The sequence below is a fragment of the Panthera tigris genome, chromosome A2, assembly GCF_018350195.1.
Source record: "Panthera tigris isolate Pti1 chromosome A2, P.tigris_Pti1_mat1.1, whole genome shotgun sequence".
NCBI lineage: Eukaryota > Metazoa > Chordata > Mammalia > Carnivora > Felidae > Panthera > Panthera tigris.
This window is the reverse complement of record NC_056661.1, coordinates 93,075,415-93,103,270: the sequence shown is the minus strand read 5'-3', so window position 1 is coordinate 93,103,270 and position 27,856 is coordinate 93,075,415. Positions and strand designations below refer to the sequence as shown.

The window sequence follows — 27,856 nt, the reverse complement described above, 5'->3', positions numbered from 1 at the left end:
GGGGAGCCAAACTACCCCAAACCCTAAAGGCACCTCCAAGTTGCGAGTAGCTCAGTTTGGTCGCTGGCGGGAGGGAGGCGGGAGTAGACGACCCCGGTACGTGGCAGTGGCGTGTTAGCTTGGCGTCATGTGTTCTCAGTCTTGCTAGTTTGCGCCGGGCCTTAAAGTAAAGCAAGAGTGGGTGGAGAGATGAGGGGTGGATGTGGGTCGTAAGAGTGATGGATGATGGATAGGTAGTTTTAGAGGTGGAGCAGTTTATCTCACCTCAGAGGAGTGACCCGTGTCACCTACAATCCCTGCCTTTTCCCTCTTCTGTGCTTTCGTGGCTCTACCAGATAGTTAAATAACAAACAAGGCATAGTACACAGTGTTAGAGGTTTTGAGTCAAATCATGGAATCTAGAGCAAGTTAACCCCTGGAAGCCCCACGTTCCCCCTTTTCTCATAAATTTTTAACATTTCTCCTCAATAGGATTGCTGTGAGAAGACAGAATGAGATGGTAGTTTGCAGATTGGCGTTTTGCACTTAAGTACCCAGGTAAATGGTCAATATTATCATTATCTTTATTATTACTGTTATCTATCCATTGTATCCTGAGTGATGACACAAGGAGGGTCACGACTTTAATGGAAAGCTGCTTATGATAATCATCAGTATAACTTAATCAGCCCAAAGGCCATGGCTATGAAAATATCTTAAAGTCCTTTAAACCTTTTCATCTTTTTTTAGCCTGAAGAAACTCTTCAAGATTCATATGTGTTTTTATATTATCTATAAAGTTTATGGCCTTAAAAATTACGGATAACAAACTGCATGAAAATAAATTTCACTTCACCTCTCAGCATTTCTCTCTTCATTTGTAGAATGAGCTGGTCGATCAGTCATTTCTAAGTTTCTTTAACCAGTTCAGACACTGAATGACATTTCTGATGACACAAATAAAAAGAAATGGAAAAACTAGATTGGGCATGCCAGCACTTGATGTAAATCATAGCCAAAGAAACCAAGCTGTTTTGAAAGAGAACTGAGTGTTTCTAGTCTCCATTTCCTCACTTATATTCATTCTTCCACTTTCCTCATCCTTTATCGCCTGAAAGTGCCCTGGGGTCACCACTACATGTGGCCAAAGTCTGTGGACCCTTTCTTGTCCTCATCTTGTACATATCTCTAGTATTTCTCCCCTTCTTGAAACTCCCTTGCCTGGACTTCAGCTCTCTTTTTGTTTTCCTTTTATCTTTACTCATTGGCATTTTTAGAGCTCCTTGAAGGCCTTAACACCTAGAGGTGGGTCCAATAGGTGTAAGATTGCTATTACTCCAGGAGAGTATAAAGGTTGTGTCAAGTGTATTAACATGAGCTAAATTGCTGTTGCACATTCCAAGTAAACTATATCAAAAGGAGACTGAAATCACTTGAGTAAACACAAGGGGATCCTGTGAGAATGGCACCCAAAACCAAGATAGTAGTGGAGAGCTGACAGTCGGATGATTTGTTTAATCTTTTTTTGTGTATTGAGCCTGGCATCTCCGGATGAGTAAAGATGAAGAGGAGGGACTGTCAAAAAAAATTTTCCACTTAAAGCAAAGTTAATCTGGGAGTTATCAACTGACTATAGTGTTTCAGCACAAAAGGTGAATCTGATGAGAATCCATAAACCTCAGTGACTGGAAAGTCACACTCTCCTCACTGGACTTAACTGCAGACACTTTCCTAACAAATGAACAAAAAGATTTTTATTTTACTTTAATTGTTTACAAATCTATATATTCATTCTGTCCTATATCCACAGTACCAGTTCCCAATGCTTAATTAGCATGACTCCTGTGAACGCTCCCTTTCTAGCACTTAAAAACTCTTTTCCTGCTCAGTGAAGTCAGTGAAATTCTTCATAGGAAGGGGTTCCCTTACCTAGGAAATTAATAGATTCAACTTTGTAATTTTTTTTTTTTAGCTCTAATGGTATTTGTTTTTGTTTGTTTTTAATCTTTTTAATGTTTTATTTTATTTTTGAGAGCGAGGGACAGTGTGAGTGGTGGAAGGGCAGAGAGGAAGACACAGAATCTGAAGCAGGCTCCAGGCTCTAAGCTGTCAGTACAGAGCCTGTCACAGGGCTCAATCCCACAAACCACAAGATCATGACCTGAGTTGAAGTCAGACACTTAACCCACTGAGCCACCCAGGTGCCCCTAATGGTATTTGTTTTTATTATTTGACAAATGAGAGGCAACCAGGATGGAAATCCTAACACCCCACATGCAAGCCATCTTGAGTGAATTATTTGTTGTTTCAGGAAGGTTCCAAGCTTCTTCCTGCATTACCTTTGCATATTGTTGTACATGGGACTGTCTTCAAATATCTAGCTCCCTGTGAAACCCAGCTCATGTGACTTTTTGGGGGAACCTTCTTTACATCCTCTGTTGGATGCCACTTTATCATTATGGTTTTGTTCTTACCACATACTTAATGGTGTTTATTGACTCAGGTGCCCAACCCCTTCCTCTAGAGACTTTGAAAGCAAGGAAAGTCATTTCCCCAGATTTGCACCCCAACCCCTCAGCATAGTATCTAGAATAGTGTTTCTGAAAGCTTAACATGCATCAGAATAATTTGGAAAACTAATTAAAACCGACTGTCTGAACCACACCTCCTGAGTCAGCTTCAGTTAAGCCTAGGGGAGGTCCAAGGGTTTGCATGTGTAACAAGTTCCTAAGTGATGTTATGCTCTTGGTCAGGCTAATGGTATTCAACAAATGTACATTAAAGATTTCAACGATTATAAATTGGTTTTTAAATTTTAACTGAAGCCAAATTAAGGCATTTCATAAGTTACCCAGAGTAAGGTAAATTATAAGTCCTTGCTGCTCGAAATGGGTCCTTGAACTACCTACATAGGCATTGTTAGGTAGTTAGGGGCTTGTTAGGGATACAGAAGTTCTACCCAGGATGGACCTCCTGAATCAGAATCTCCATTTTAACCAGACTGCCAGGTGATTAGTGTGCATATTGAAATTGAGAAGCACTGGTCTAGCGTGATGCGTGTATATTTTCATTAATGTTGTTTGGGAGTAGTTTTAACGATCTCCATAAAATTGGCTTTCACTGAGTATCCATCTGTGTATTTTCCATTTCCTTTGTTTTCTTACTGGTGATAATATTTGTTTTTCTTTTTGTTAAGTGCACCAAGTTTAAGCTTTTAAAAAGCTTTAATTGTTTATATTAGGTAATGAATTTAATTTTTTCTGATATTTTATTTATTTTTGAGAGAGAGAGAGACTGAGCACAAGTGGGGGAGGGGCAGAGAGAGAAGGAGACAAAATCCGAAGCAGGCTCCAGGCTCTGAGCTGTCAGCACAGAGCCCAGTGCGGGGCTCAAACTCATGAGCTATGAGCTCATGACCTGAACCAAAGTCGGATGCTCAACTGACTGAGCCACCCAGGGCCCCGGTAATGGATTTAAGTTTAATCATTCACTGAACCTTTTAAAATGTATTGTTTGAAGACTCTAAGTTAAGAGCACAGGACAGTTTCCTGACACCACAACACAGAAGGATCTAAGGGTAAAATGACTAACTATTGAAATGGTAAATTATCTCAGCAAAAAGATAAATTAATAGTAGAGAAATGTATGAGAAATAAATTATGGAGAATAGAAATGTTTCAGTCTGATAACAATTTTGCAGAATTAAACATCTGTTTAGTTACAAATTGCAATTCCTTAAAAGCAGCTATAGATTGAAGATTAACTTGACATTTTAATAATATGTTGTCCTATGTACATTTTTTACTTTTAAAATAAAGCTAAGTATATTTTTTATTTATTTATTTTTTGGTTCTAGTTCAGATTTTTTTTAATGTTTCAAGTTTTTATTTAAATTCTGGTTAACCTATAGCATAATACTGATTTTAGAAATAGAATTTAATGATTCATCACTTACATATAACACCCAGTGCTCACACAACTGCCCTCCTTAATGCCCATCACCCATTTAGCCCACCCCCCACCCACCTTTCTCCATCAGAAAGTTTGTTCTCTGTCATTAAGAGTCTGTCTTATGGTTTGCCTCCCTCTAGTTTTCTTTCCCCTATGTTCATCTGTTTAGTTTCTTAAATTCCACACATGAGTGAAATCAGGGTATTTGTCTTTCTTTGCCTTACTTTGTTTAGTGTAATACACCAAGCTTCATCCATGTTGTTACAAATGGCAAGATTTCATTCTTTTTGATGGCTGGGTAATATTCCATTGTGTATGTGTGCACACACACACATACACACACACACACACACACATGCACACACACCACTTCTTTATCCATTCATCAATCAATGGACATTTGGGCTCTTTCCATAATTTGGCTATTGTCGATAATGCTGCTATAAACATTGGGGTGCATGTGCCCCTTTGAATCAGTATTTTTGTATATTTTGGGTAAATACCTGGTAGTGCAATTGCTGGGTCATAGGGTAGTTCTATGTTCAACTTTTTGAGGAACCTCCATACTGTTTTCCAGAGTGGCCATACCAGTTTGCATTCCCACTGAAACTAAGGATATTTTGAACATTAATAAATGTAGTATTAAGAAATAACATTGTTCTTCTGATATTTTTTCCTGATACTTGTTTGCACACTGCCTAATTAAGCAATATTTAGTAAAATTGTAATTATTCATTAGTACAACTTAAGAATGTTTCTAGTAAGTATTTTAGATTACATATGAATTCGGTAGCCTCTAAATAATGCCAGATGTTCCAAATGTTCAAACAAATGTTATTCTTTTGTGAGTCAGAGTAATTAATTTTAAATAGAATTTTTATAGCACATAAGAAATGTAATTAGAGTATAGTCTTTGTAGGTTAGCTTTAGGGGAATTATGTAACAGAAAGAAAACATATAAAGCTGGCATTTTATCTACTTCAGTGTTTTAAAAAATCTTTCAGTTTGTGACAGAAACAAAGCTTAAAAGAGAAACAAAATAATTACCTCTTTCTGACAGAATCATTAGTGCAAATTTGGGAGTAATAAATACATGGGACAGAACAAAAGTAAAAGATCAGCCACCTCTGAAGTCAACTATTCTAATAAAAAATGTACTAATAATCCAAATTGCAAGTGACTTTTAAATAGGAAGATAGAAGAGCTATTCATGTTTAATGGAGAAGCTAAATGGTAATATGTAAATGAAATGAATTTATGGAGTGATTTGTACCTAACCAAAGCTTCAGTCCTGTGACTTAGGAATATTCCATGAAATGAAAATGTTCTCCAGCTTTTAGAACTAAAAAGAACTATTGTGTTCACATGGTGGGGGTTACAGTGTAGTAAACCCAGGATAGAACTGTCTTTATTGTGGAGCAGGATTAATCAGACAAGTGTATTCCAATGACATTAATTATTCAAGGTTTATAACTGACTTGACTTGCTCCAATTCCATGGACTCTGTATTAATTTGCTAGGGCTGCCAAAATAAATACCACAGACTGGGTGGCTTATACAACAGAAATTTTATTTTCTCACAGTCTGGAGGCTAGAAGTCCATAAGGTGTCCAAAATTGGTTTCATTCTTGAGGCCTCTCTCCTTGGCTTGTAGGTGGACATTTTGTCCCTTTGTCATCACATAGTCTTCCCTCAGTGTCTTTATCTCCTTTTTATTTTTAATGTTTGTTTATTTATTTTGAGAGAGAGAGAGAGAGAACGGGAGAGAGAGAGAGAGTGAGTGGGGGAGGGCCAGAGACCGGGAGAGAGAATCCCAGGCAGGCTCTGCACTGTCAGCACAGAGCCCAATGCGGGGCTTGTTCTTAGGAACCATGAGCTCATGCATGACCTGAGCAGAAATCAAGAGTCAGAGGCTTAACCAACTGAGCCACCCAGGTGCCCCTTTATCTCCTCTTCTTTTAAGGACACCAGTTATCCTTGGATTAGGGCCCACCCATATGACCTCATTTTACCTTAAATACCTCTTTAAAGGTCCTATGAATTAATATGAATTTTAGGGGGATTTAATTCATCCCATAACAGATCCCAACATACTTTGGGCTATAATTTGAATTCTTCTAAGAACAAATTAAAGGATAGAATATGCTTAGTTAAGGCAATACTGGTATTCTTACCTATAGGACATTGATTATTTCTCACAGAAATGACAAATGACTATTCTGATTTAACAATCACTATACATTTGATCTACATGAATCTGTCCCTGGGAGATGCATCCACTCTCAGAGCTTTCAAGTGATCAGGATTTTGAGCCTGCGGGGGGCCCTGTGCACGACTTTGTCAACATCATTTATGTCATGTCGCATTTTCCATTTGAAGAATCCTCTACCAAAGTTAATTTGCCAGCCTAGGTTCCCTAGAGCCTGCCTTAAACAAACAAACAAACAAACAAACAAACATTTACTTGCTGCCACTTTATTAGTGGGCACTCTCTCTGGGAAGCAGGTGAGGAAAAGATAGAAGTTGAGGCAGGCAAATATAGGTGTTACTTGAGCTGGCCATAGCTTTGGAACAAATGCAGCCAATTGCTCAGTCTTTTATGATGTTTTCATGGAGGCCTTAAGCATTATTATACTATGGAATAGCTAGCTTATCTGCAGGAAAGGAAGGGAGAATTTATCTACCAGCTCCCTCTTGTGCTGCATCTCTTTGGTCAAAGATCACTCCTCAGGGAGAGTTGCCAGATTTAGCAACAAAAAAGTCCCGTGCAATTGTAATAGAATTAAATAAAAAATTATTCATTGTTTGTCTGCATTTCAAATTTAACTGCGTGTCTTGTATTTTGCCTGGCAACCCTACTCTCAGGACATTAACGCCCATGCATTCCCTGGCAGCTCAGGGAAGCCAGAGCTTCCACAGATCCTGCGCACAGGCACCAAGGTTGGTTTCTCCTCAGTACAGCAGTGTGGCGATGGTGGCAGCCAGGAAGCAAGGCAGGAGGTAGAGACAGTGATGGGGAGGGGTGTGGGCAGGAGGATGCAGGCACAGCTGCATGCATGTGGGGTGATAAATAACACAATTTTCTCTAAAGATGAGTCAGCATTCATTATCTCATTAGTATCTTCAGGACCATACTGCATTAGACACTGGGAATACAGCAGTGAATAAGATACAGTTTCTGCTTACAGAATACAGCTCAACTATTATGTTGAGTCCTGGTTTAAAGATACTTAACACTAGTGAAATGAAATAATATTTTTTAAATTTTTTTAATGTTTTTATTTATTTTTGAGACAGAGAGAGACACAGCATGAGCAGGGGAGGGGCAGAGAGAGAGGGAGACACAGAATCCGAAGCAGGCTCCAGGCTCCGAGCTGTCAGCACAGAGCCTGATGTGGGGCTCGAACTCACGGACTGCAAGATCATGGCCTGAGCCGAAGTTGGACGGACACTCAACCTACTGAGCCACCCAGGCGCCCCTGAAATAATTTTTTTTTAAGTTTAAGTAACCTCTACATTCCACGTGGGGCTTGAACCCACAACCCCGAGATCAAGAGTCACACGCTTTTCTGACTGATCACCCAGGTGCCCTGAAATAATTTTTAAAATACCACCTCATTAGATAGATATCTTCCTAAATGACTACTTTGGCAAAAACAAACAAACAAAACCTCCAAAAGCCCAAAACCATTTCATGTATTGCTTTCCAGATGCTTCTAGAAAGAAACAGACGGCCTTCATCAAATACGGGAAGTATTATTCAGTAAGAAAGAAAAATTCATTTGTATGTAACACTTCAAAAAAGAGGTTAAAACACATTAAATAATACTTTTTATTTAGATGCTCATAAGGCAGATCTATGAGAATGATATAAAAAATGGCATGTAATTTGATAGTGATATTTTGGCTATTACAGAGTTTTAGCAAATAGCTATTACACAGTTATAAAGAAAACAGTATTTTCCAAGCAAATACAAAATATCAAATGAAAGATCAAAGGCAAGAAATTGAGTATCATTAATTAACAATGGAAAATCAATTCCAATTTGAATTGCACATTATCCTTGAAAAACTTTTAAAGATAAGAATTATTGCAGTCTAGTTCATTCAGTGTTAAATAGAATCATGACAAAGAACAGAACACCAGAATGGATTAGTCTGACTTCATATAAAGAAACCCAAATGCACAGTGAGTTAAATACAGGCAGAGGGAGTCAAATAGTGAAGTAGAAGTTGTCAAGATCTTTTTAGTTTCTAATAGGCTTTCCTTAGGGTGTGGCCTTGGTCCTCTTAGACTTTTGCCAGGTCTCCTATTGTATCCACAATTACGGCAGCAAGATGGAGGAATAAGATAAAGAACACGTGCTGCTTTTCTTTGAAGAGACTTCCTGGAAGTCAACCACAGTGCCCCTACATCTCACTGACCAGCTCTCAGTCTCATTGTTACACCCAACTGCCAGGGCAGTTGAGTAATGTGAAGGACAGCAGCTTTTAAAGAAGTAGGGTAACCAGACATTGGGAGACAACTTCCAGGCCCTGTGTAGGCTGAATGTCTGCAAAGCTATGAAAGACCTTCAAGGAAAATCTTAAGAGAATTAAGATTGAAGTTGACAATTTGAAGTCATAAAAAAGCACCTGTCTTAGTGATTTAATTTAGCCTGTCCAGCCATGGGGAGAGTCCTATATGTATAGTCTGCTCTAATTGTGCATGACTGCATGATAGAAAGCCAGTGATTTGGAAAGTTAAAAAAATCTCGGTATGTTTGTGTGTTAGGCTGAACTAACCAAAATACTGTTTTTGGTATCATATGGACAGAATCTGTGATTATTAGCACTTTATAATTTTCTTGCATTAAAAAAATTAAAGAATCCATTCATTCCTATAAAATCCACTGTTCAAAGGTAAGAACAGACTGTGTTTCCACTAAAATCAGTACATGTTCATTTAGAGCAATTACATATACTGAATATCCACCAGAATATTTTTTTACTCACTTATAAACAATTAAGGGTAGAGCATCTCATTTTCATGATGACACATCACAAATAGAAATGTTAACACCGGATCAAGGCATGAGCACATGTAGCAATGCTTTAGGCAAAAATTCACAAAATAATTTCAACACCACATTTTAGGCTATTTGAATACTTATTTCAAAACAGAGATTCTCTAGGCTGACACAGGTTCAGTGTTTATAATATTCCTAAAGAAATACTTATGAGTTACATTTATGGTACTTTATTTAAAATATCACATAAGAAACCTTTACATTTCACAAATAAACCTCTATTTGGGGGAAAAACTCTTTGTACAGAATTTATTATGAAATAGTTTAATGGCAAAAGGCAATTAAAAAGAATTAAAATTTTATCATATTATGTAAGAGATAAACAATACAAAAATCAGATATGATATTCTTGAAGCCCTTTTACACAATTTTCATAATTTGAAAGTATGAATATATCTTAAATTGCTATTATCAAATTAATGTTGAAAGTAAAATTCCTTAATCAAGTCAAGATTATGCTAATTTACAAGAAATTAATCAGATTAAAACGGAGTTCACTAGCCAATACTGTATGTAGCAGAAAATAATTATCTCATAAATACCTATAAATATAATTTCTTCATACCTTAAAATATTTTAAAATTTAAATAAAAATCTCTATATGTAGATAATCTGGGCTAAATTTCCATATGTGCTTTGAAAAATATATGTTAGCATGAATATATTCTTATTTAAACATGATTTTAAATATTCTTCATAGAGGAGACATATGAAATCTGCACACAAAAGCTAAGTAGCATGATTCAGCTCGTGATTACTTCCCTGTTAAGAAAAAACTTACTTAGTTTTTTTGCATAGGATTAAGACTGGGTATATTTTCTACATTCTTATAATTTTCTCAGGGGCACTTCTCAAAATACAAACCCCTACTACTTTCAAGTTCCTAACACTTTCTCACATCTAGCAAGAGCAGAATTCAGTTCTACTTCTGAGGCCAGAGTAATGATTTAAAAAAAAAGTGATAATGAGAAATAATGATTAAGAAAAAAAAATCAGGTAGAAAATGGTAAAATAAAGCAATTAAGAGTCAATTAAATAAATAAATTAAAAGTCAATATTTTTGCAGTATTAGAAAGGTTTTTAAACATTTAGAATTAGAATTAGAATGCATATATTACATTTATTCTAAAACTTCAAAATTATTTCATCTTTGTAGTACTGAAAAAGAAGAATTTATCATTTGAAACAAAAGTTATATACTATATACATTTTCATAAAGTTTGTTTTTTCACATTTTCAAAGGCCCCATTTATCTGTAATACTGTTATATTATTGGCTACTTAATATACACATGCAACAATATAATTCAATAGTCATATAGCTTTTAAAAATGTCTCATTGTATTTTCACATTAAATGGTGAAAGCACTGGTCTTGACAGAGGGTAACTTGAGGAACAAACTGAAAATATGCTATTAATTTCACTAGTGTGCTACAACAGTGTATGGGTGTTTCCCTTTAAAAGTTATCACCCAAGGTAGTTCCTACTAAAAACTAGCAAGGAAGTGATTATCAAGAGGGAAAAAATAGAATTAAAATTTTAAAAAGGGGGAGCTCAATTAAGAAGTACAAGATACTAAAATTCACCAAGAAGAGAACACCAGAGAATCATGAGTGATTTACCAAATTGACAGGGTGCAGTAGGAGGGAAAGAGCCAATGATGGGAAAGGTAGCCTCCACTAAATAGAACTCCTTTTATTTTGGCAGTTGCATTCAGTAGTACTTCAGTGGGTATAAGTTTAGAAATGTTATAATTTCAGGATATATAATTACATAATGCATATAATTGTATCTTATCTGCAGTTTTCTATTTTAATAAGGAAGGAACAAATGAAAAAAATGTAGGGCATTCTAATCAAAGTTTGAACTAAATGCAATTTTAATGTGGAGTGTCAGCACTGAAAATTTTTATGAATAATTTGTATGATTATATGTCTCTAGAGTAGATTTATAATTAACCACTTTTCTTAATATCCTTCATGCTTCCAAACTGCTCCCTCATGAATGGTTGAACAGGCAGGAGGACTTCTCAGGGAGAGAAAAAAGGGATGACCAACTCTTCAGGGACTTTTAAGATTCTGCAGGTCCTTAGCCATTCGTTAAAACTGCTATGGTCCTACCCTGCTGGAGTCCCTCACTGCATAGGGTCATATGGACTGCCATAGGTCTCCAGGGTCAGGTCCCAAGCAAGAGCCTCTTGCAAGGTGAGGAACTGCAGATTATCCCACAATCAATAATAAATTTATGACTGTAATATTTTCATATATTTTTGATACCCACAACACACTGTGAAGAATGTCAGTGCCTTTACTGACAAAAGAGGAAGCATCTAGATTGGCATCATGATGGTAATGAATGCATAAGGATGGAGCAGGGGCCATTAGCCTAGTGGTTAAAACCGTAGCCTCGGAAATATGACTGCCTACATAGTAAATGCTGGCTCTGGCTCTTACTAACTGTGTGACCTTGGGCAAATTGCTTTTCTGTCCTTCTGTTTTCTCCTACGTAAAATGAGGATATAACAACCTCTGTCATGGAGTTGTAAATATTAGATGGGACAGTACGCGTAAAGTGCTTAGAACAGTGCCTGGCATATTATAATCCCTCAATGAACATCAGTAAAATCATATACCAGAGAGAGTGGGGACTGGCTAATGTACAACAACATAGATCAGCTGACAAACAACCCCTTGTGTATAAACTTAATACCCTCCCTGTCACTAGAAACAACTGTAAGATTCCCTGGATTGGTACTATAGTAAAAAAATCAGTTTTGGAAGCCAAATATCACGGTCTTCTCCCAAATCAACATATTAATATGCAAATGAAACTGCTCTGTAAAAAGGAATGAAATCTTTCATAAGGTACATATTATCAGTATGTATTTCATGTCTCCTTTGCATTTCAAATACGTCAGATTCAATTTGTTTTTTTAATTTGTGTTTGTTCACAAAGCACACTGGTTCATACAATTAATTACATTCTTCAAACCCTATCTTATGAGAAAAATATAGGAATGTTACCATTCACCCTTACCTAGATGCTAATGTCACATGTCCTTTCTTAAAGTTAATGTATGATTATGTGTTTCTATTTCTTAAGCTGGATGACAAAACCTTAAGTAAGCTTCAGGGAAAAAAATGCATCCATTCAATTATATTAACACTTAAAATTCTGCTGGTTTGTAAAGTTTTTTTAACATTAGGTTACATCTATATTATTCGCCATAAATATTTTTGCCTGATTATGGAATACAGTTTATTAAAATAACAAGAGTGTTATGGTTGTGTAAAACAAAACATATAAGTTGACCACAAAAATTCATATTGCCAAAATTGATCTCTGTGAAAATTAATTTCAAGAAAGTTCTGCCACTAATTTGATTGAGATCTTACTGTAAGGATTTCAGCCCATGTCAATTTGACAATGCACTTGCAAATGAACATAAAGGAAGTCATAAAAATAATGGCATGAGCAGAATTCTATATGGCATCAATGAGCACCATTTATCATCACATTACTGTAACCCTCTCTGGTGAGAGATGAGGAACTGCTCCTCCAATACCTTCTTCCAGAAATTGGCTCTTTTCCCAACCTTTTTTAATTCTCTTTAGCTTTCGGCTTATGCATGGAAGGAGTAAAATGATCTTACCCAGAATTACAACTGAGGGCAAAACAAGAGCAAGAACAAAGTTTGGTGGTGTATAAAACCTATAGTACTCTTCTTCAAAAGCCCGTTTCCATCCATAAATTAAAACATGGAAAGTACTTATGAGCAGAGCAACGTATCCAAGCGTAGACTTGGGTAGAGGAGGAAGAAAAAGAAACAAAGTATAAGAAGTTATTCAAACTCATAAATTAACCTATCCAGCTACACCCATGTTTATAGTGTGCTAAAACTATTTCATCTTAAATTATTGAGCTACGCTTTGTTCTCTCCTGAATTAAAGAATTTTAATATCTTCATATATTTCATATATATTTATTTATATATTTGCACATCTTATACAAATAAGACCATACTGCATATAGCTTGATACTGTGATTATTTTATATCAAGAACTTTCTTCTCATGTCATTAAATATGAAAAATTTGACCCTAATGTTATGTAATATTCCACTGAATGGATGTGTTACAATTTACTTGACCATTCCTTTTTTGTTTACTCATTTACTCTGTTTCCAACAGATCATTTACTCTGTTTCCAACTTTCCTCAACTATAAGCCCTTCTCTATATCTTGGTTTATTTTCTTATAACTTGTTTCTAATAGTGGGATTACTGGTGAAAACATCTGGGTTTTCCTTAAGGATACTGATGAAAACTGCCAAACTTCTTTATGAAGGTTATCCACATTTCCACCAGTTGTGTGTATTAAAAAAATAGTATGTAGGTATGTGTGTGTGTGAATGCTGAAGGGCATTCTCATTCATATACACTCCCCCCCCACACCCTGCCTCACATAAATATACTAGTTGAAGGTAAACATGTAAATATTGAACATGAAAAATATTATAGTATTAGTATATAATATGAATAGCATTTCAAACATGTGGCTTTATTGACCACATTAAATGAAATTTATATTAAGAGTACTTCTGTTAGTTTATAGGCAAAAATCTAAAAGGTCAGCATTCTGGGTTCCCTAAATTATTACGTTTGATTGCTTACTTTGACAAAATGGTCTGTGTAACATTACATCAGTATAACGATGTAATGTCTAACTTCACTGGGAAAGGATCAACTAGCAGAAAATTGTCCTGTTTGGCAGTTACTCATCTCTATTTAATGATAATTTGCATCCGTCTAACACCCTTTATCAGAGGGCCTTCTATCTCTTTTCAGATGCGATTAAGCTAACAATGGGAAAAGTTTTCACATTTTCTTGCCTTCAAAAAGGAAAAGTTAATTTAGACAGGATATGCCCTTAACTTAAATGAGTTCTTTAGATGAATTGAGCAAATAGGCAAAAACAAAACAAAACAAAATTTAGTGTACTACCCAATGACAGTCATCCACATATTGTGCTATAAACCATTTGGATACAACCATTCCTGACTTTGTGATAATATAGGTAGGGTCTAAGTTTGAATTACATGTTTTAAAAATAGGCAAATTTATTAAATAACCATTACTGGAGAAGGTGAATTGTTTATTAAAGAACACAGTGCTACTTTGAAAACCCTTTATATGTACTCATATACACATATATACAACTCATATATTAAATACATATACTAACAAGATCCATAAGGCTGGTTGCTTGTCATAACCCAGCAGCCCAGTTACCTAATTTGCCACTGCTTGTGTTTGTGTGTATACACACACCTTTCTTTTACAATATTCAGACTGACCTTCTCCCCAACTTGAATTCAAATTAATGAGATTTTTCTAGAAAGATCAAGGTGGCTCAAAATGTAAAATAATTATTCACTCATTCGTCTAATAACAAACTGACTTTTGGCACTAAACTTGATCTAAGCTTACCCGTCCCCACTTTCATTTTTTTTCTTTTTAAAATAACCTTAACTTGTAACATAGTAAGCAGTGCTATCAGAGTCTTCTAGTAGAATCCTGTACTGGTCTTTTACTTACTAAACCCAAATGGTCCTAAGCTGGCTTCCAGCAGTTTTTGTTCCTTGAGCTAGATGTATAAATGCAGCCCCAAAGGCACTCTTTTATAAGAAGCATATTTAAAATTAAACTGTATTTAACACTTAAATTCTATGCCGCCCAATCCCTCAACCCACATACCTGAATAAAACTGAATTCCCTCCAGTTTAAAGCATTGCTCACTGAAGGGATAGAGGTGACTGCCAGGAGGGAGAGTAAGCCAAGGCTCATTATGCCAAAGGAGATATACATTTCAATCCTCCAAACTTCTTCCTCGTTCCAAGAGTTCTCGATATTTGCATGAACCTAATGAGAGCAAATGTGAATTTCTTTTATTTGGCAGAACATTAACTGATTCAGCACCGTTCACTCTTGGCATGAGAATACATCATATATGGATATATTCAAGTTGCATTATTTCAATTTAAGAGACTATGATGGAGAACCTATTAGTGGATGTTATTGTTCCAGGTGTGGGGAAAAGAGAAGAGGGAGTTAAATAAAAGGAGGACTAAGACTCTCTCTTTCCTTGCATATGTGTAAGGGGGCGAGTAAATCTACCATCTGCATTATAAATCACCACCATTCCTGGCCTGAAGTCCCAAGACCATGAATGCCAAGTGGTTGGTTCCAAGGTGACATAAAAAACGTACTGGCAGTTACAATTAGTTTTGAGGGACTTCTCCAAGTTGGTTTAAACTCGGTTAAATATTTTGGATACATTCTGGTCTTAGATCAACTTAGAACCCAGGAAGAGAATTTCTAAATTATGTCTCTATCTTCCTCTCTCACATGAAGAATATTTATATGTTAATTTATCTCTTTTTTTTTAACTTCTTTTCTTCAGGAAGCTGAGATTTCCATATGGATAAAATCATACCGAACGCAAATATTTATTCTCTTGAATTGCCTCATCAATATACTTTTCCAACTATTCAGTTGCCTCACTCAGATATAGTACTTTTCCAAATGTCTTTCCCTTACATTGATAATACATATATAATCAAGTCAGACTTGATTAACTCTGAATGTGTGGTATTCTGCACAGGGATTACTTTTAGAATTGTCTATTTACTTAAAAAAAAGGTTTATTTACATGTAAACAATATGATTAGAGTATACATCAAGGGTTGGACTCCTTGGGTTAAAGCTTTGTTTTAAATAAAATCTGTTCATGGATAACAGACTCTAACTTAAAACAGTTTAACTTTGTCCAGTTCCAGTTAACCAAACAAACTTGAAATAAAAAAAGAAAAGCTAGTTCTGAGCATGAGGTCCCTGGAACAATCATATCAACATCCCGAAGAAAGCCACAGAGCTCCTCTTTGGAAAAAGGCTCTTGTTTGATACCTTTTTTGACATCTATACAACAATACAGAACAAGGACATACCTCAGCAGGACATACCTACAGCTTACAACCTGGATCTACCTGGCCTCCTGGTTCGTTCATTCATCCCACAAATACACTTTGGGAGTGCCTTACTACGTCCCAGGCACAGTTCTAGGCATTAGGCATCTATCAGTGAACAAAATGGACAAAGGTCCCTCCTCTCATGAAATAATGTTCTGATTAAGAGGAGGCAGACAACAGTAAATATAATCAACAAGGAAAACATAAAGTGTATTAGGAGGTGATAAATGCTATTGAAAAGAGTGAAGGTAGAGCAGAGGAGGAGGGACTGGAAGGAGGAGGAGGGACTGGAGGGAGGAGGAAGAATCTAGGGGTTGAATCAGAAGCGCATAGCAGAATTTAAAAGGGTGTCCAGGCTCAGCCTCCCTGAGGAGGTGAGATCTGAGCAAACAACTTAACAACCAGTGAGGGAGCTGGTGCAGCAGATAGCAAAGCCTTAGCATTCAGTTAGCGGAAGGGGTATTTTTACAGAGACAATGGCTTCAAGAACATCAATTTACCAAATTTTTTTCAAATAATTTTAGGTTGAAATTGTTGAAACAGGCCTAAGTATCTAGTGCTACAAAGCTGGATCATGATGCCTTGGTTCCTTATAAAACGCAAAAGCTCACATTTGTTTTGGTGCAGTGTCCTTGGCTGTCACAGGTAAATGCTACAGCAGATAACTTCAGTGAAACCCTTTACGTTACATTTGCTCAGTGGGAATTATTGAGGAAAATCATACTCGGCTCCATCATCAAGCTCCTTCCATGAAGCTTTCCCTGAGATTTTCTTGAAGAGCTAAGTGCTATAAAGGTTCACCTGAGGAACTAAACCTTCACCAAAGTATCTTTTCAGCTTTTTTGATATCAAAAACCTTATAAATGTATGTCTCCTGATCTTGGCTTCCTATTCTGTTTTGTATTTTCACTAGTTGTAATTTTGTCGCATATGTTTACTGAGAGATGCCTCATTGTTTCATGGAACATGGCCAATCATAAAACATTAACTCAATGTTTAATGCTGAAAACAATCACTGCAATCATAACATCAAAAAAAAAAATGAAAGAATTGAATCCTTTATTTCTGTTCTTACTCTTCAAAGAAAGGTATAGTAGCAGTTTTTATCCTAAATGACTTTGGATCAGCCACGTAATTCTTAAATAGAAACACTGTGTGAAGAATAATTCTTTCCCCTCCCTAAATATACCAAAATTTCTATTACAAGATGTGTAAAAGCTCACACGACTTTAAATCTTACATTTTACAGATGATACTGATAAGGTATTTTACTAGTATCCAGTAAATAACGAGCACATTCCATACCTGCTGATAAGCCATGTTGAGAAACAAGTATCTCTCTGACCTTCTCATTGGTAAGCAGAGGCTGTAGGCAACATGGACCGAAGCGAAGAAAAAACTTAGTAATCCAAGCTGTTTTCTACACTGTAACCAGGTCTCCAACCAAGGTGGAAATTTCCTATATTTGGTGCCGTAATAAAGCTGATACGCAGCTGCCAGGAGACCTGCTAGGTATACCAGGGACAGCAAAGTAATGGCAACTATGGGCAAGGTTTTATTCACAATCTCAATAGGAATCTTGTAAAAGTCACTCTGCTGGTTTCTAGCATATGGGTGTATCACATCTCTGACAAAGGAATAAAGAAAGAAAAACGTGGCTAGACTTATGGCTACCACCACTGGCCCTCTCCAGAGAGTAAATAGTCGCAGGGGTAAATTTTCAATCTCCCTGGCTGATGATAATGATCCCAAGTCAACAGGAATGAAATTCAGCTGACGGGCAAGTTCAATAACCTGTTGTCGAGCTTGAATATTGTTGCTGCATATATAGACCTGTGGCAAAAACAAAAGACTCATCATTACTATTGTTTGTAAAAATGGTGCCAGTGACGATCGCATGCTCCACTTCACCCATGGAACGTCATTTGTGACGACCTTGAGGGATGCAAAAAGTTAAGGAGGTAAAGCATTTATTAACATATTTGTCTATTTATTAATAGGTTAAAACTGTCATAGAAACAACAAAGTCCTTGCTACCTGTGGTGACCTGAAAATAAAATGCAGAACAATCCTGCTAGAGCCTGGGATCGGGAAGTCCTCACGGGAAGAAAGCCAGGAGGAAAGAAAGGTTTCTAGACCACGTGTTTCGGCAGCAGTGGCACGTAAGGTTAAGGTGGAGTTTGGGCTGCTGGCCCTCTCCTGCCCACTCCAGCTCTCACTCTCACAGGCATCAGGGTGGGGTTGGCTTCCTGGACTTTCGAGGACAATATTCAGTTCTAGGACTGTAGTGATTCTGTCTAGTAGAGGGATTACAAGTACTGTCCTTTATAGATATTCAGCAAGAGAGAAGATGGGCATGAATTCTGGGTGGTTGAATTTGCAATTAAAATCTCTAACTTATGTCACTTATAAAATTTATCTTTGGTTTAGAAACTGATTGACCAAGTATCTGAAGAACCATGAATCTCAAGTTATTATTATTATTATATTACTTCACTGGTCAGAATATGAAATTCTTTCATCTATAAATAGTGATACTATACCTATGTGGGGGAAAAATGGTATTATAAGGTTTAGTTAATTTAAATAGTAAAGCAACTGCCATTTTCTAACACTAAGATGTTACCTCTGTATAATATAATGACGTGATGAGTGGGGGGTGAGGGTGGACTTTCAAACTACACAAACCTCTTAGATAAATTACTGTAACTGAGAATTTAACAAGTATTTGTGAATTGTCACCAATTCACTGCTGAAGTGAGCCAGTATAACTTACGGGGAGGTCATCTTACTCAGGGCTAGAAAAATATTGCTATAAAATCTCTGGGTAATGTTTGGGGAAAACAAATTCCTAAATATATCCCTGAAGATGTTTATATAAGGTCTCTGGAACAGACCACACTAAAATATTTGCATGCTAAAATTTGCATTATGCTAATAATGTAGAGCTCTTCCAATTATTAATTTTACTTAACATTAACCAGAGGAGTAACAGACTCTATACTATTATACAAATGTTCACAAATTTCTAAAATGGAGTGGGGAAGAATACATATTCCAAAGAAATAAGGAAAAGCATTCTAAGGTAATTTATTACAGTTTCGACAATGGTGACCTTTTTTTTTTTACTTCTTGTTAAAAAACCCTAAAGTAATAAAATTTAATTATAGATATAACCTATAAACTATAACATTTATTTAAATTTAAATAAATTTAAAATTTATTTAATTTATAAACCTAAACGTATAAATCCAACTTTTGTAATAAAGGCAGAGGGCCAAGAAATACAAACAAAACTATTTATGTAACTCACTTTAAATTTAATTATTTGTTCCACAGTTGTTGTTGATGAATTAAAATTATCAAGGGGTGCCTGGGTGGTTCAGTTGGTTAAACATCCGACTCTTGATTTCAGCTCAGGTCATGATCTCACAGTTCATGAATTCAAGCCCCACACTGGGCTCTGTGCTGACAGAGCCTCTCTGCTCCTCCTCTCTCTCTGCTCCTCCCCTGCTTGCTCTCTCTGTCTCTCTCTCAAAATAAATGAATAAATGACAATTATCACAATTATGGGCAAAGGATTAAATTTAGGTTTAAATTTAAACAAATTTAAATTTGGTATGTATCCATTCCTAAACTTTGATAGATATACAAAAGAAAAAAGGATTTAGAAATGACCTTTGGAGAGCTGGAAAGTATATAATCTTTTCCAAGTCTTCCAAATCAAAGACCTGAAAGTGAATGGTTATCATGACTGGATATGCATGCAGTGGTATAATACTTGAATTTATTTTTTAAGGCATTTAATCTAAGGCATAAACTGTCTTTATCGACAAAAATAATAAAAGTCTTTTACCACCATGATTATCTATGATGCATGACTACACCTTTAAAAGATTTTTAAGGTGCACTATTTTACACGTTTACTTCTAAAAGTTCTCATTCCATATAGGCATTGATGGAGCTCCCATCTGCTTTATTCTCAAGTTGAACTAGATAGAACCCATATACTAAAAAAGAACCTAAGAAATCCAGTCTGCCTCTCCACACAGATTAAAATTTACACTTTAAATAAAATGGGCTGCACTATTTTAAATTCTATGAAGAATCTATGTAAAGTAAAAAGGTACTACTAAAGAATTCTTCTTGAGGATCCTACTAAATAGTGTTTCATATGAGATGGAATCCTGTTATCAAACAGCTGCCAGGAAGGAGAAGGGAGGAAGAAAGTTTGGGAGATAGAGGAAGAAAAAAGATATGTTTGTTATTGTTTCTGTTTTTGTGGAAGCCAGGAGAGACTCAAGGCAATGTGTCCCATTATTCATCAGCCAACTTTGCCTTTCCCTGAATTAGCTGGTGACAGGAAAAGTCAAGTGACAGGAAAATCCAAGTAATTTTCTTAGCTTTCCACATTATTTTATAGGGGTAGAAATGTACCCTTACAAGGTCAGGACACGATTTTTCAGATGCTCCTATACAGTTTTCAAAATGATAATCCTTGGAGAGTCAGAATTTGCTTTTTAGAAGTATGACATTTTTTTCACCACTTAAATTAGGGATTAGGAGGTACAAACTTCTAGTTATAGAATAAGTAAGTCATGGAGATGAAAGTAGAGATAGGGAACATAGTTGATAGTATTGTACTAATGTGTGGTGACAGATGGTGACTGCACTTCTCGTGGTGAGCACTGAGTAATGTACTGAATTGTCAGATCACCATGTTGTACACCTGAAACTAACAGAACACTGCATGTCAACTACACTTCAATAATTAAAACAAAGAAACGAAAATTTAAAAACAAATTTAAAAAAACACAAAAAACACATACCTGCCGGCTGGCATCCTTAGGTCCTAACTGAAGTGCCCAAGCTGAGACAACATTAAAGCCTTTGACAATCAGGGAATCTGGGAATAATGAAGCCAAATATTCAGCGTTGGATTCTGGATATTGGTTTATCCTCATGTTATTGCTCACATCAATCAGGATTTTACCCACAAGCAGATGTCTCAGGTCCCACAGGGAGGTGTAATGTTCTCTATGTATAGCAATAAATATTATATTTGTTTTTGTCAGAGCATCTTCATGATGAGTGACATCTACCACATGAGGAAAAAATTCGGAAGCAAATTTAGGATTTCTACTTCCTATAACCACATGATAGCCACATCTAATAAGTCGAATCGTCAGCGATTTGGCAAAATCCCCACTTCCAATGACACCCACGGTGACCTTCCTTGCATCTTTGATACCATTGATGCCATTAGGCAAAAAAGTTTCGCTAAGGTTCTTAGGGCTTCCCATCATAGAGATCGATTCCATGATACAGGCTCTTTCAAGATCACCAGAGATATCCTAGGGGAGAGAAAATAAAATCTTCATCAATTACTTATGACCAAACATTCAAACACTTCTAGACATTAAAATACTACCTCTCATTTCTAGAGGTGAAATATTTTGGCAAGGTGTATAAAACCTAGAACCCAGCAAGACACAATTTGTAAGCTAAAAAAGGATGTCAGAGTAGAAAAATGAACTGTCACAAAGTTGATATGCTAAAGTGTGGCTTCTAAATTTTTAATGGACACATGAATCACCCAAGAATCTTATTAAAATGCAGATTCTGACTCAGTAGGTCTGGAGTGAGGCCCAAGATTCTCCATTTCTAACAAGGTGATGCTGATGCTGCTGGTCTGCTGACCCCTCATTGAGCAGCAAGACACCATGGCACAAAAGGAACCAGACTGAAGTTTTCACCTAGAAACATGGTTCTAACAAGTCTGATTCCCCAGTTTGGCAACAGGTCAGACGGAACCAATCAGAAATGCCACTAGAGGTAGAGGGGACCGTGCTGGCATGTGACAGCTCACATGACAACAGAAGACAAAAAAGCCACAAAAAACAAAAAAAAATATTTAAACTAAAACTGGCTAGAATCATTTAGGATGGAGTCAATCAATGATCCTATACACCTCCACAGCTAATGAGTGACTTTATTCTTAAATGAGAGATAAATCAGCTAATAAAAAATGAACCCCTGCATTTAAATAAGAGTTAAAGAAAAACAGGCTTTAAAATACAACAAAGGATTCCACTGACTTCTGTCATTCACCCTATATCCTATACTTTACTGAGAAAGACAGCATCCCAATGAAAACGGGGTTAGTAATGTGTTTATGGTCTTAAATTACACAATACTTATGAAATCTTTTTCTTCCCCTTTTATTTGTTGGCTTCACAGAATAGGATGCAGTTTATTTTCCCTGAAAAAATTTATCAAATTCTTTTTTACTTAAGTAACATCTGAAATGTTGATATGTGTAATAACTTGCTCAAGAAGACACATCAGATGGCCATGAATCAGTGTCACTGCTGGATCTGAACAAAAAACACTCTTCCACTCCATCCCCATTGCACAATGTCTTTTATACTTACAGCAGATGGATTTAATGGATTTTACAGGAACAGGTAGAATGCTTCAAAAAACATGTTTTTGGGGTTTTAATTAAATGACATTTGAAATGTAGAAGAAAGCCAGAAAAACTCAACTTCTTACCCTAGAAATGGATCACAATGACTCAAAAAACCTGTAAGTTAATCTTCAGAAAAACAATAATAATATTGCCTAATACTCACATAACACATTCTATCTGCCAACTGTGCTTTTTTTATTCACTGACTGAACCCTGCAACCACTCTGTGAGACAGGTGCTAATGTTGCCATGCCCACTGTGAACAGGAGGCACCACACATGCAGTAGATGACTAATTTGTCCAAGGTGAAAGGTGAGAAAGTCAGGAGCCATGATTAGAACCCATGCAGTCCAGCTAAGGCATGTTGTCACTTTGGTGCATGTCAAGAATTTAAGAGAGGGCTTTTTCTTTGAGTGGGGGGTGACATGGAATAGTTAGTTATGGTTGTGCTCAACCACAGAGTAGTATATTCTCCTTCTCTGGCCATGGTTTGCTCCTCAGCATTAGCTAGTGATCTTAATGTCTAACTCAGATCCTGGGAAGGGAGAAAACTCCCTATTTTTGAATCTATTACACGTTTCCTTTCACACTTTTCAAGATAGAAGGGGGTGGTAATTATCTGCTTCCCATGCACTCAGAAGGCCAGGCAGAGGTCAGAGGCACCAGAGTAATACAAAACATCAACATCCTCTTGGAGAAATCATGGGCTATCTTGGGAATCAAGAGCAGTTAAAAAAAACAGATATAATTAAATCAATGGTCATTTCATTCAACAATGCAAGGTGAACTGGCCAACTTGACCCTAATCGTATATGTTACCTAAGGGGGAAAGAGTTATCAGACTCACACACAGGAACCCAAGTGTCCTGTTTCCCAGTCCTGAGTTCTCCTGAGTAGAGATTGTGGCATCTCCTAAATACGAAAACTGCCCCACTGGCGTGACCTGAGGTTTGCTGACTCTGCTTGGTGCTATGGGAGTAGTAGGGGATCCCAGCACTTGAGTAAATGAAGAAGCAGAAATCCAATCTCAGAGCTGCTTCTTCCCACGAGGGAGAATGGCCTGCTAAAGCAGTGGTTCTCAGCTCTTGCTGCACACTGACATGACCTGAGGAGCTTTCAAACCCAGCGATACCCAGTCACCTCCACCACTCCACCCATTTTTGTTTAACTGGTCTGCAGTCCAGCTTGGGCATCAGGATTTGTTTGTTTCTATGTTTCTGGAGATCATCAAGTGTTTTAATTAAATGCAGCCACGCTTGAAAACAACCCTACTAAAAGATTCAGGATTGAAGCTAATACTTAAATTTGGTATTTAGAAAGAACAAATGTGGCTTTTTGATCCTCAATTATGCTCGTTGTTACACTGTTGCTCGTAATAATGAAAAGTAACACTAGCAGAGTAACGGTTGCCCTCTGGAGCAGAGGAAGCTGAGGAAATGCACGCTGTCCTTTCCCCTCTCCTTCTTGGGCAGGAGCAGAATCAGAAGGTCCACTCACTATTTTGCAATTTCCCTTTTTCCACTTTCTGGAAAGGGCAGTACTGCTCTTGAAACTGTGTCATCCCACTGCCCAGCATACTTTGTTCCTGTTGTTTCATCACATTCAACATTTGGAATGGTCAGTGATGGTATCTTTTCTTTCTGTCTTCAAAGGGACTCCTCAACTCTCCAGGCATCAGGGGTTCTGCTGATTGGAGCAGATGGGAGTTACTGACTTGCTCTGGAATAATGTCTATCAAACTTTAATGTGAATATGATCACCTGAGATCTTGTTAAAATGCACTAGGTCTGGTGTGAGGCTCAAGATTCTGTGTTTCTCCCAAGCTCCTGGGTGATGGCCCTGGTCCTTGTAGTTCATGGGCTATAATTTGATTAGCAAGGTCCTGGAGTCTCTCTACCTTCTCAGATCAAAGAATTGAGAAGACTATGTCATTTATGGAAAGTTTTGTTTATGTGGTGTTGAGGAGAAAAGACAGGCTGAGGCCTCCGAAATCACCTTGTTTCCTGAGTCTCAGTTTCCTTTGTTAAATGGAAAACAAAGAGGTTGTACTTGACTCCTGCAGTCCAATACTAAAATCCTTTTGTCTCCAAGTCTTAAGGCTATATAATAATAGTAATATCACTACTTTATATTTCACACTGTGACACTTCAACTTTATGAGCTCGATTTAAGTGTGATGTAAGTAGCACATGGGTGGGTTCCTTGAAATTTCAAGGTCACAGTTTTTCTTGAATGGCCATTCAACTTGCTGTTTGCATTTAATACTTGAAGTGTATTTACCATCAAGGTAAAAAAATTGGATTATACTCAGCTATGTGGCCTCCCTCCTAAGATTTTGTTTAGAAGAGTTTCCTTGACATTCCTCTGGCTGAATGGCAGCTGTTATGCTACATAAATAGAACCTAATTTGTTTCACATATAAACATCTAGGGCATTCATTTTTGATGACAGTAACTCTGAAAAGGCTGACCTCAGATATCTTGATAACATTCACAACCTGATGATTTAGATATGCTACCAAGAAAATGTAATCCCCCAGGACCATGATGTGGGGTAGGTGTATTTTTGACTTTGCAAGGCCACATCTGAACCTTTCTTCTCTCCTGCAAACACTTGGCTCCACTGAGGCTCGTGGCACCTCATAAAACTTTCTTATAAGCACTGCTTTTATCTACTGACTTCTAGCTTATTCTTTATCACTTAGTGCCTTTGGCCCCCAATACATACACAGTCTTCCTCTCTACACCAACAGTGGTCATCCTTCTCCAGTATGTCATCATTCAAATGGATAAACCATTCAACCTCATGGCCTCTTGTTTCTGTCACTTATTCATCAAAAATAATGAATCTCTGCCTCCACCCCACTCAGTCACTCATTTTCTGAGCCTTCCAATAATCCTAGTCAAATATTCAAAGTGATAATTCTAGACAGCAGAAGAAATCTGATGCATTGACCCACTGTTTTCTCACTCTCCTTCGACCTCCTCCTGGTTTCTCTTTACCCATCCTAAATTCCAAAGGATATAATTATTGTCACTTGCTTAAAAAGATTAACTCTTGTTAAGGACTAAATGTTTGTATCCCTCCCCGCCCAAATTCTTATGTTGAAATGCTAACAATGGGAAGGTATCAGATGGTCTGGATTTTATAAGGTGATTAGGTCATGAGGGTAGAACCCTCTTGAATGGAATTAATGCCCTTATAAAATAGACCTCAGAGAACTCTTTCTCTCCTTCTGCCATATGAGGACAACAAGATGATAGTCCATGAACCAGGAAGTGGTACCTGAATCTGTTCTGTAAATAAGAATGCAATAAATATTCTTGGGGCACCTGGGTGGCTCAGTCAGTTAAGCATCTGGCTGTTGATCTCAGCTCAGGTCTTGGTCTCAGGGTCATAGGTTCAAGCCCTGTGTTGGGCTCCATGCTGGGCGTGGAGACCACTTAAAAAAAAAAAAAAAAGAATGCCATAAATAATCTTTGTTGAATGTATCAAAAAAAAAAAAAAAAAAAAAGTGAGGTCCAGGGGCACCTGGGTGGCTCAGTCGGTTAAGTGTCTGACTTCAGCTCGGGTCATGATCTTGCAGTCTGTGAGTTCGAGCCCTGTGCCAGGATCTGTGCTGACAGCTCAAAGCCTGGAGCCTGCTTCAGATTCTGTGTCTCCCTCTCTCTCTGCCCCTCCCCCACTCACAGTCTGTCTCTGTCTCTCAAAAATGAATAAACGTTGAAAAAAAAAAAAGTGAGGACCTAAAGAGATGTAAAAAGTCTATAGGTAAGATCCCTCTCTTTGCTGATCAAGACATGTTAGCCCAAAGTGAGTAAGTGATATGCCAGTGTCATGGTCACTGGCTGAGCACAGAAAAAACATCCTGATGTTGATTGTCCTGATTGTGTCCTTTATTGAAACCTCAGTCCTAGTCTTTCAAACTGGTGTACCCTCTTTCTCACCTTCCTTACTTATTATCCTTTCTTTAAAAAATGTAGTTGCCTTCGTCTGTGCTTTTTCAGTATTAAAATATAATTATGCTTATTCATTACAAGTATTATTTTCCATGTCTCCAGTAAAATAAAAAGTGACTTGAATACAGTTTTTCATTCCCTTTTTGCACAATTAGCTCAATTTATCATTGTTTATAAAAGTGTCTCAACCTCTTACCCCCTCCGAAAGACTGACTAGCTAAGAGAAAGAAATTGCAAACCATTTCTAAATACCCTGCAAAATATCTAGGATGGGTATTTTTCTTCTGTAAATAGCTTTTAATCTATGAAACAACAGAGGGGGAAATGCTGAGTAAAAAAACAAAACAAAACAAAAAACACTTCCTGAAAGAAAAAATAAATACAGCAGATCAGCACAACAAAGAAATAATAAAGGTGGTAAGAGTGTGTGGGGGTGGAGTTGCGTGAGATGGGGTGGAGGAGGTGGTTTGGAATTTTCAGGGTTCCCAGTAGTGGAGCTGCTACCAGGACTCAATCTAATCAGTCTTGAGGGTGGGGGAAGAGGCAGGAGTTCAAATTCAAATTCTGCTTCTCCCAATTTCACCCGCAGTGATGAGTGATAATAACCATGGCTCGGAATAAGTTTTTCCATCTAAAAAATGAACTGCCTGAGGAGTAAAAACTGACACCAATCCTTCTCCAAGGGGTGGGGAAGATAATAAATGGAAATCTCTGGACAAAATTCTCTTTATCTCTCTGCTCTATTTTAAGAGCAAGATTTTTAGGGCATAATTTTCAACAAGTTTTGGCTGAGGCTGAACACAAGGCTGAAAGACGATTTAGGACACTCAAAGAAGCAGCCAATTACCTCCTAACACATAATGGCCTAAACACCCCACGGGTGCATAATTGGCTAATAAACAGAATGACTACTAGAAATACTTTTTCGCAAAGCAGCGCCGCGTGATACTCAGTGAGATGCGCTACATGAACCCAAAGTGATAGGTAGACGATCAGGAAGGCTAAGGTAACCTGCCCGTCCTTTCCCTTTGGGGCACATCCTACCTGGGACGATGTCTCTCCTGGCCTTTCTCCTGGGCCCAACCTCAGGACTTTCTGGGAGCTCGTGGAAGACCAAGAGGAGTAGAGGGCGGAATAGGTGGAACAGACACCCTTCTCCACCCTTCCCACTCCTGACCTCGAGATGCCAAGAGATCAGGACTGACGCCCGCAGAAGGCGCGGAATCCGGGGAGGACGGACGCAGCGCGTGGCGCCGACTGCATCTTGACCCTCAACTCCGCCGCCACCACCTGGTCTCGCGCTCCTACCCGACCCGCTCACCTCTGCGCCTCCCGCGCCGGGCAGGGACGAGCCTGGCAGCTCTGCGGACAAGGCGCCGACACCCCAGGGGCTCGTCCGCG

The 27,856-nt window shown here is 37.5% G+C and overlaps 2 protein-coding genes and 1 long non-coding RNA gene across 3 annotated transcripts in view; 1 reads left to right on the top strand and 2 right to left on the bottom strand.

The window, feature by feature from the left end:
* The window catches only part of CFAP69 (cilia and flagella associated protein 69), a 61,373-nt gene extending 61,324 nt beyond the window's left edge, over nt 1-49 (bottom strand). Inside the window, exon 1 of the mRNA XM_007076754.2 lies at nt 34-49. The gene's annotated coding sequence lies outside the window, so the exon portion shown is untranslated. The remainder of the gene's footprint in view (nt 1-33) is intronic.
* Nucleotides 12-18,385, top strand: LOC102958144. Its single transcript, XR_444197.3, has 3 exons — nt 12-96; nt 472-537; nt 18,025-18,385. It is a non-coding gene; the product is annotated as an uncharacterized LOC102958144 (long non-coding RNA).
* On the bottom strand, nt 12,512-27,856 carry STEAP2 (STEAP2 metalloreductase). Its single transcript, XM_007076731.3, has 5 exons — nt 27,777-27,856; nt 20,854-21,378; nt 17,330-17,857; nt 14,754-14,918; nt 12,512-12,799 (listed from the first exon to the last, which is right to left on the bottom strand). Exons 2-5 carry the CDS (start codon nt 21,343-21,345, stop codon nt 12,512-12,514), a joined length of 1,473 nt encoding a protein of 490 aa, XP_007076793.1. The 5' UTR covers nt 21,346-21,378; nt 27,777-27,856.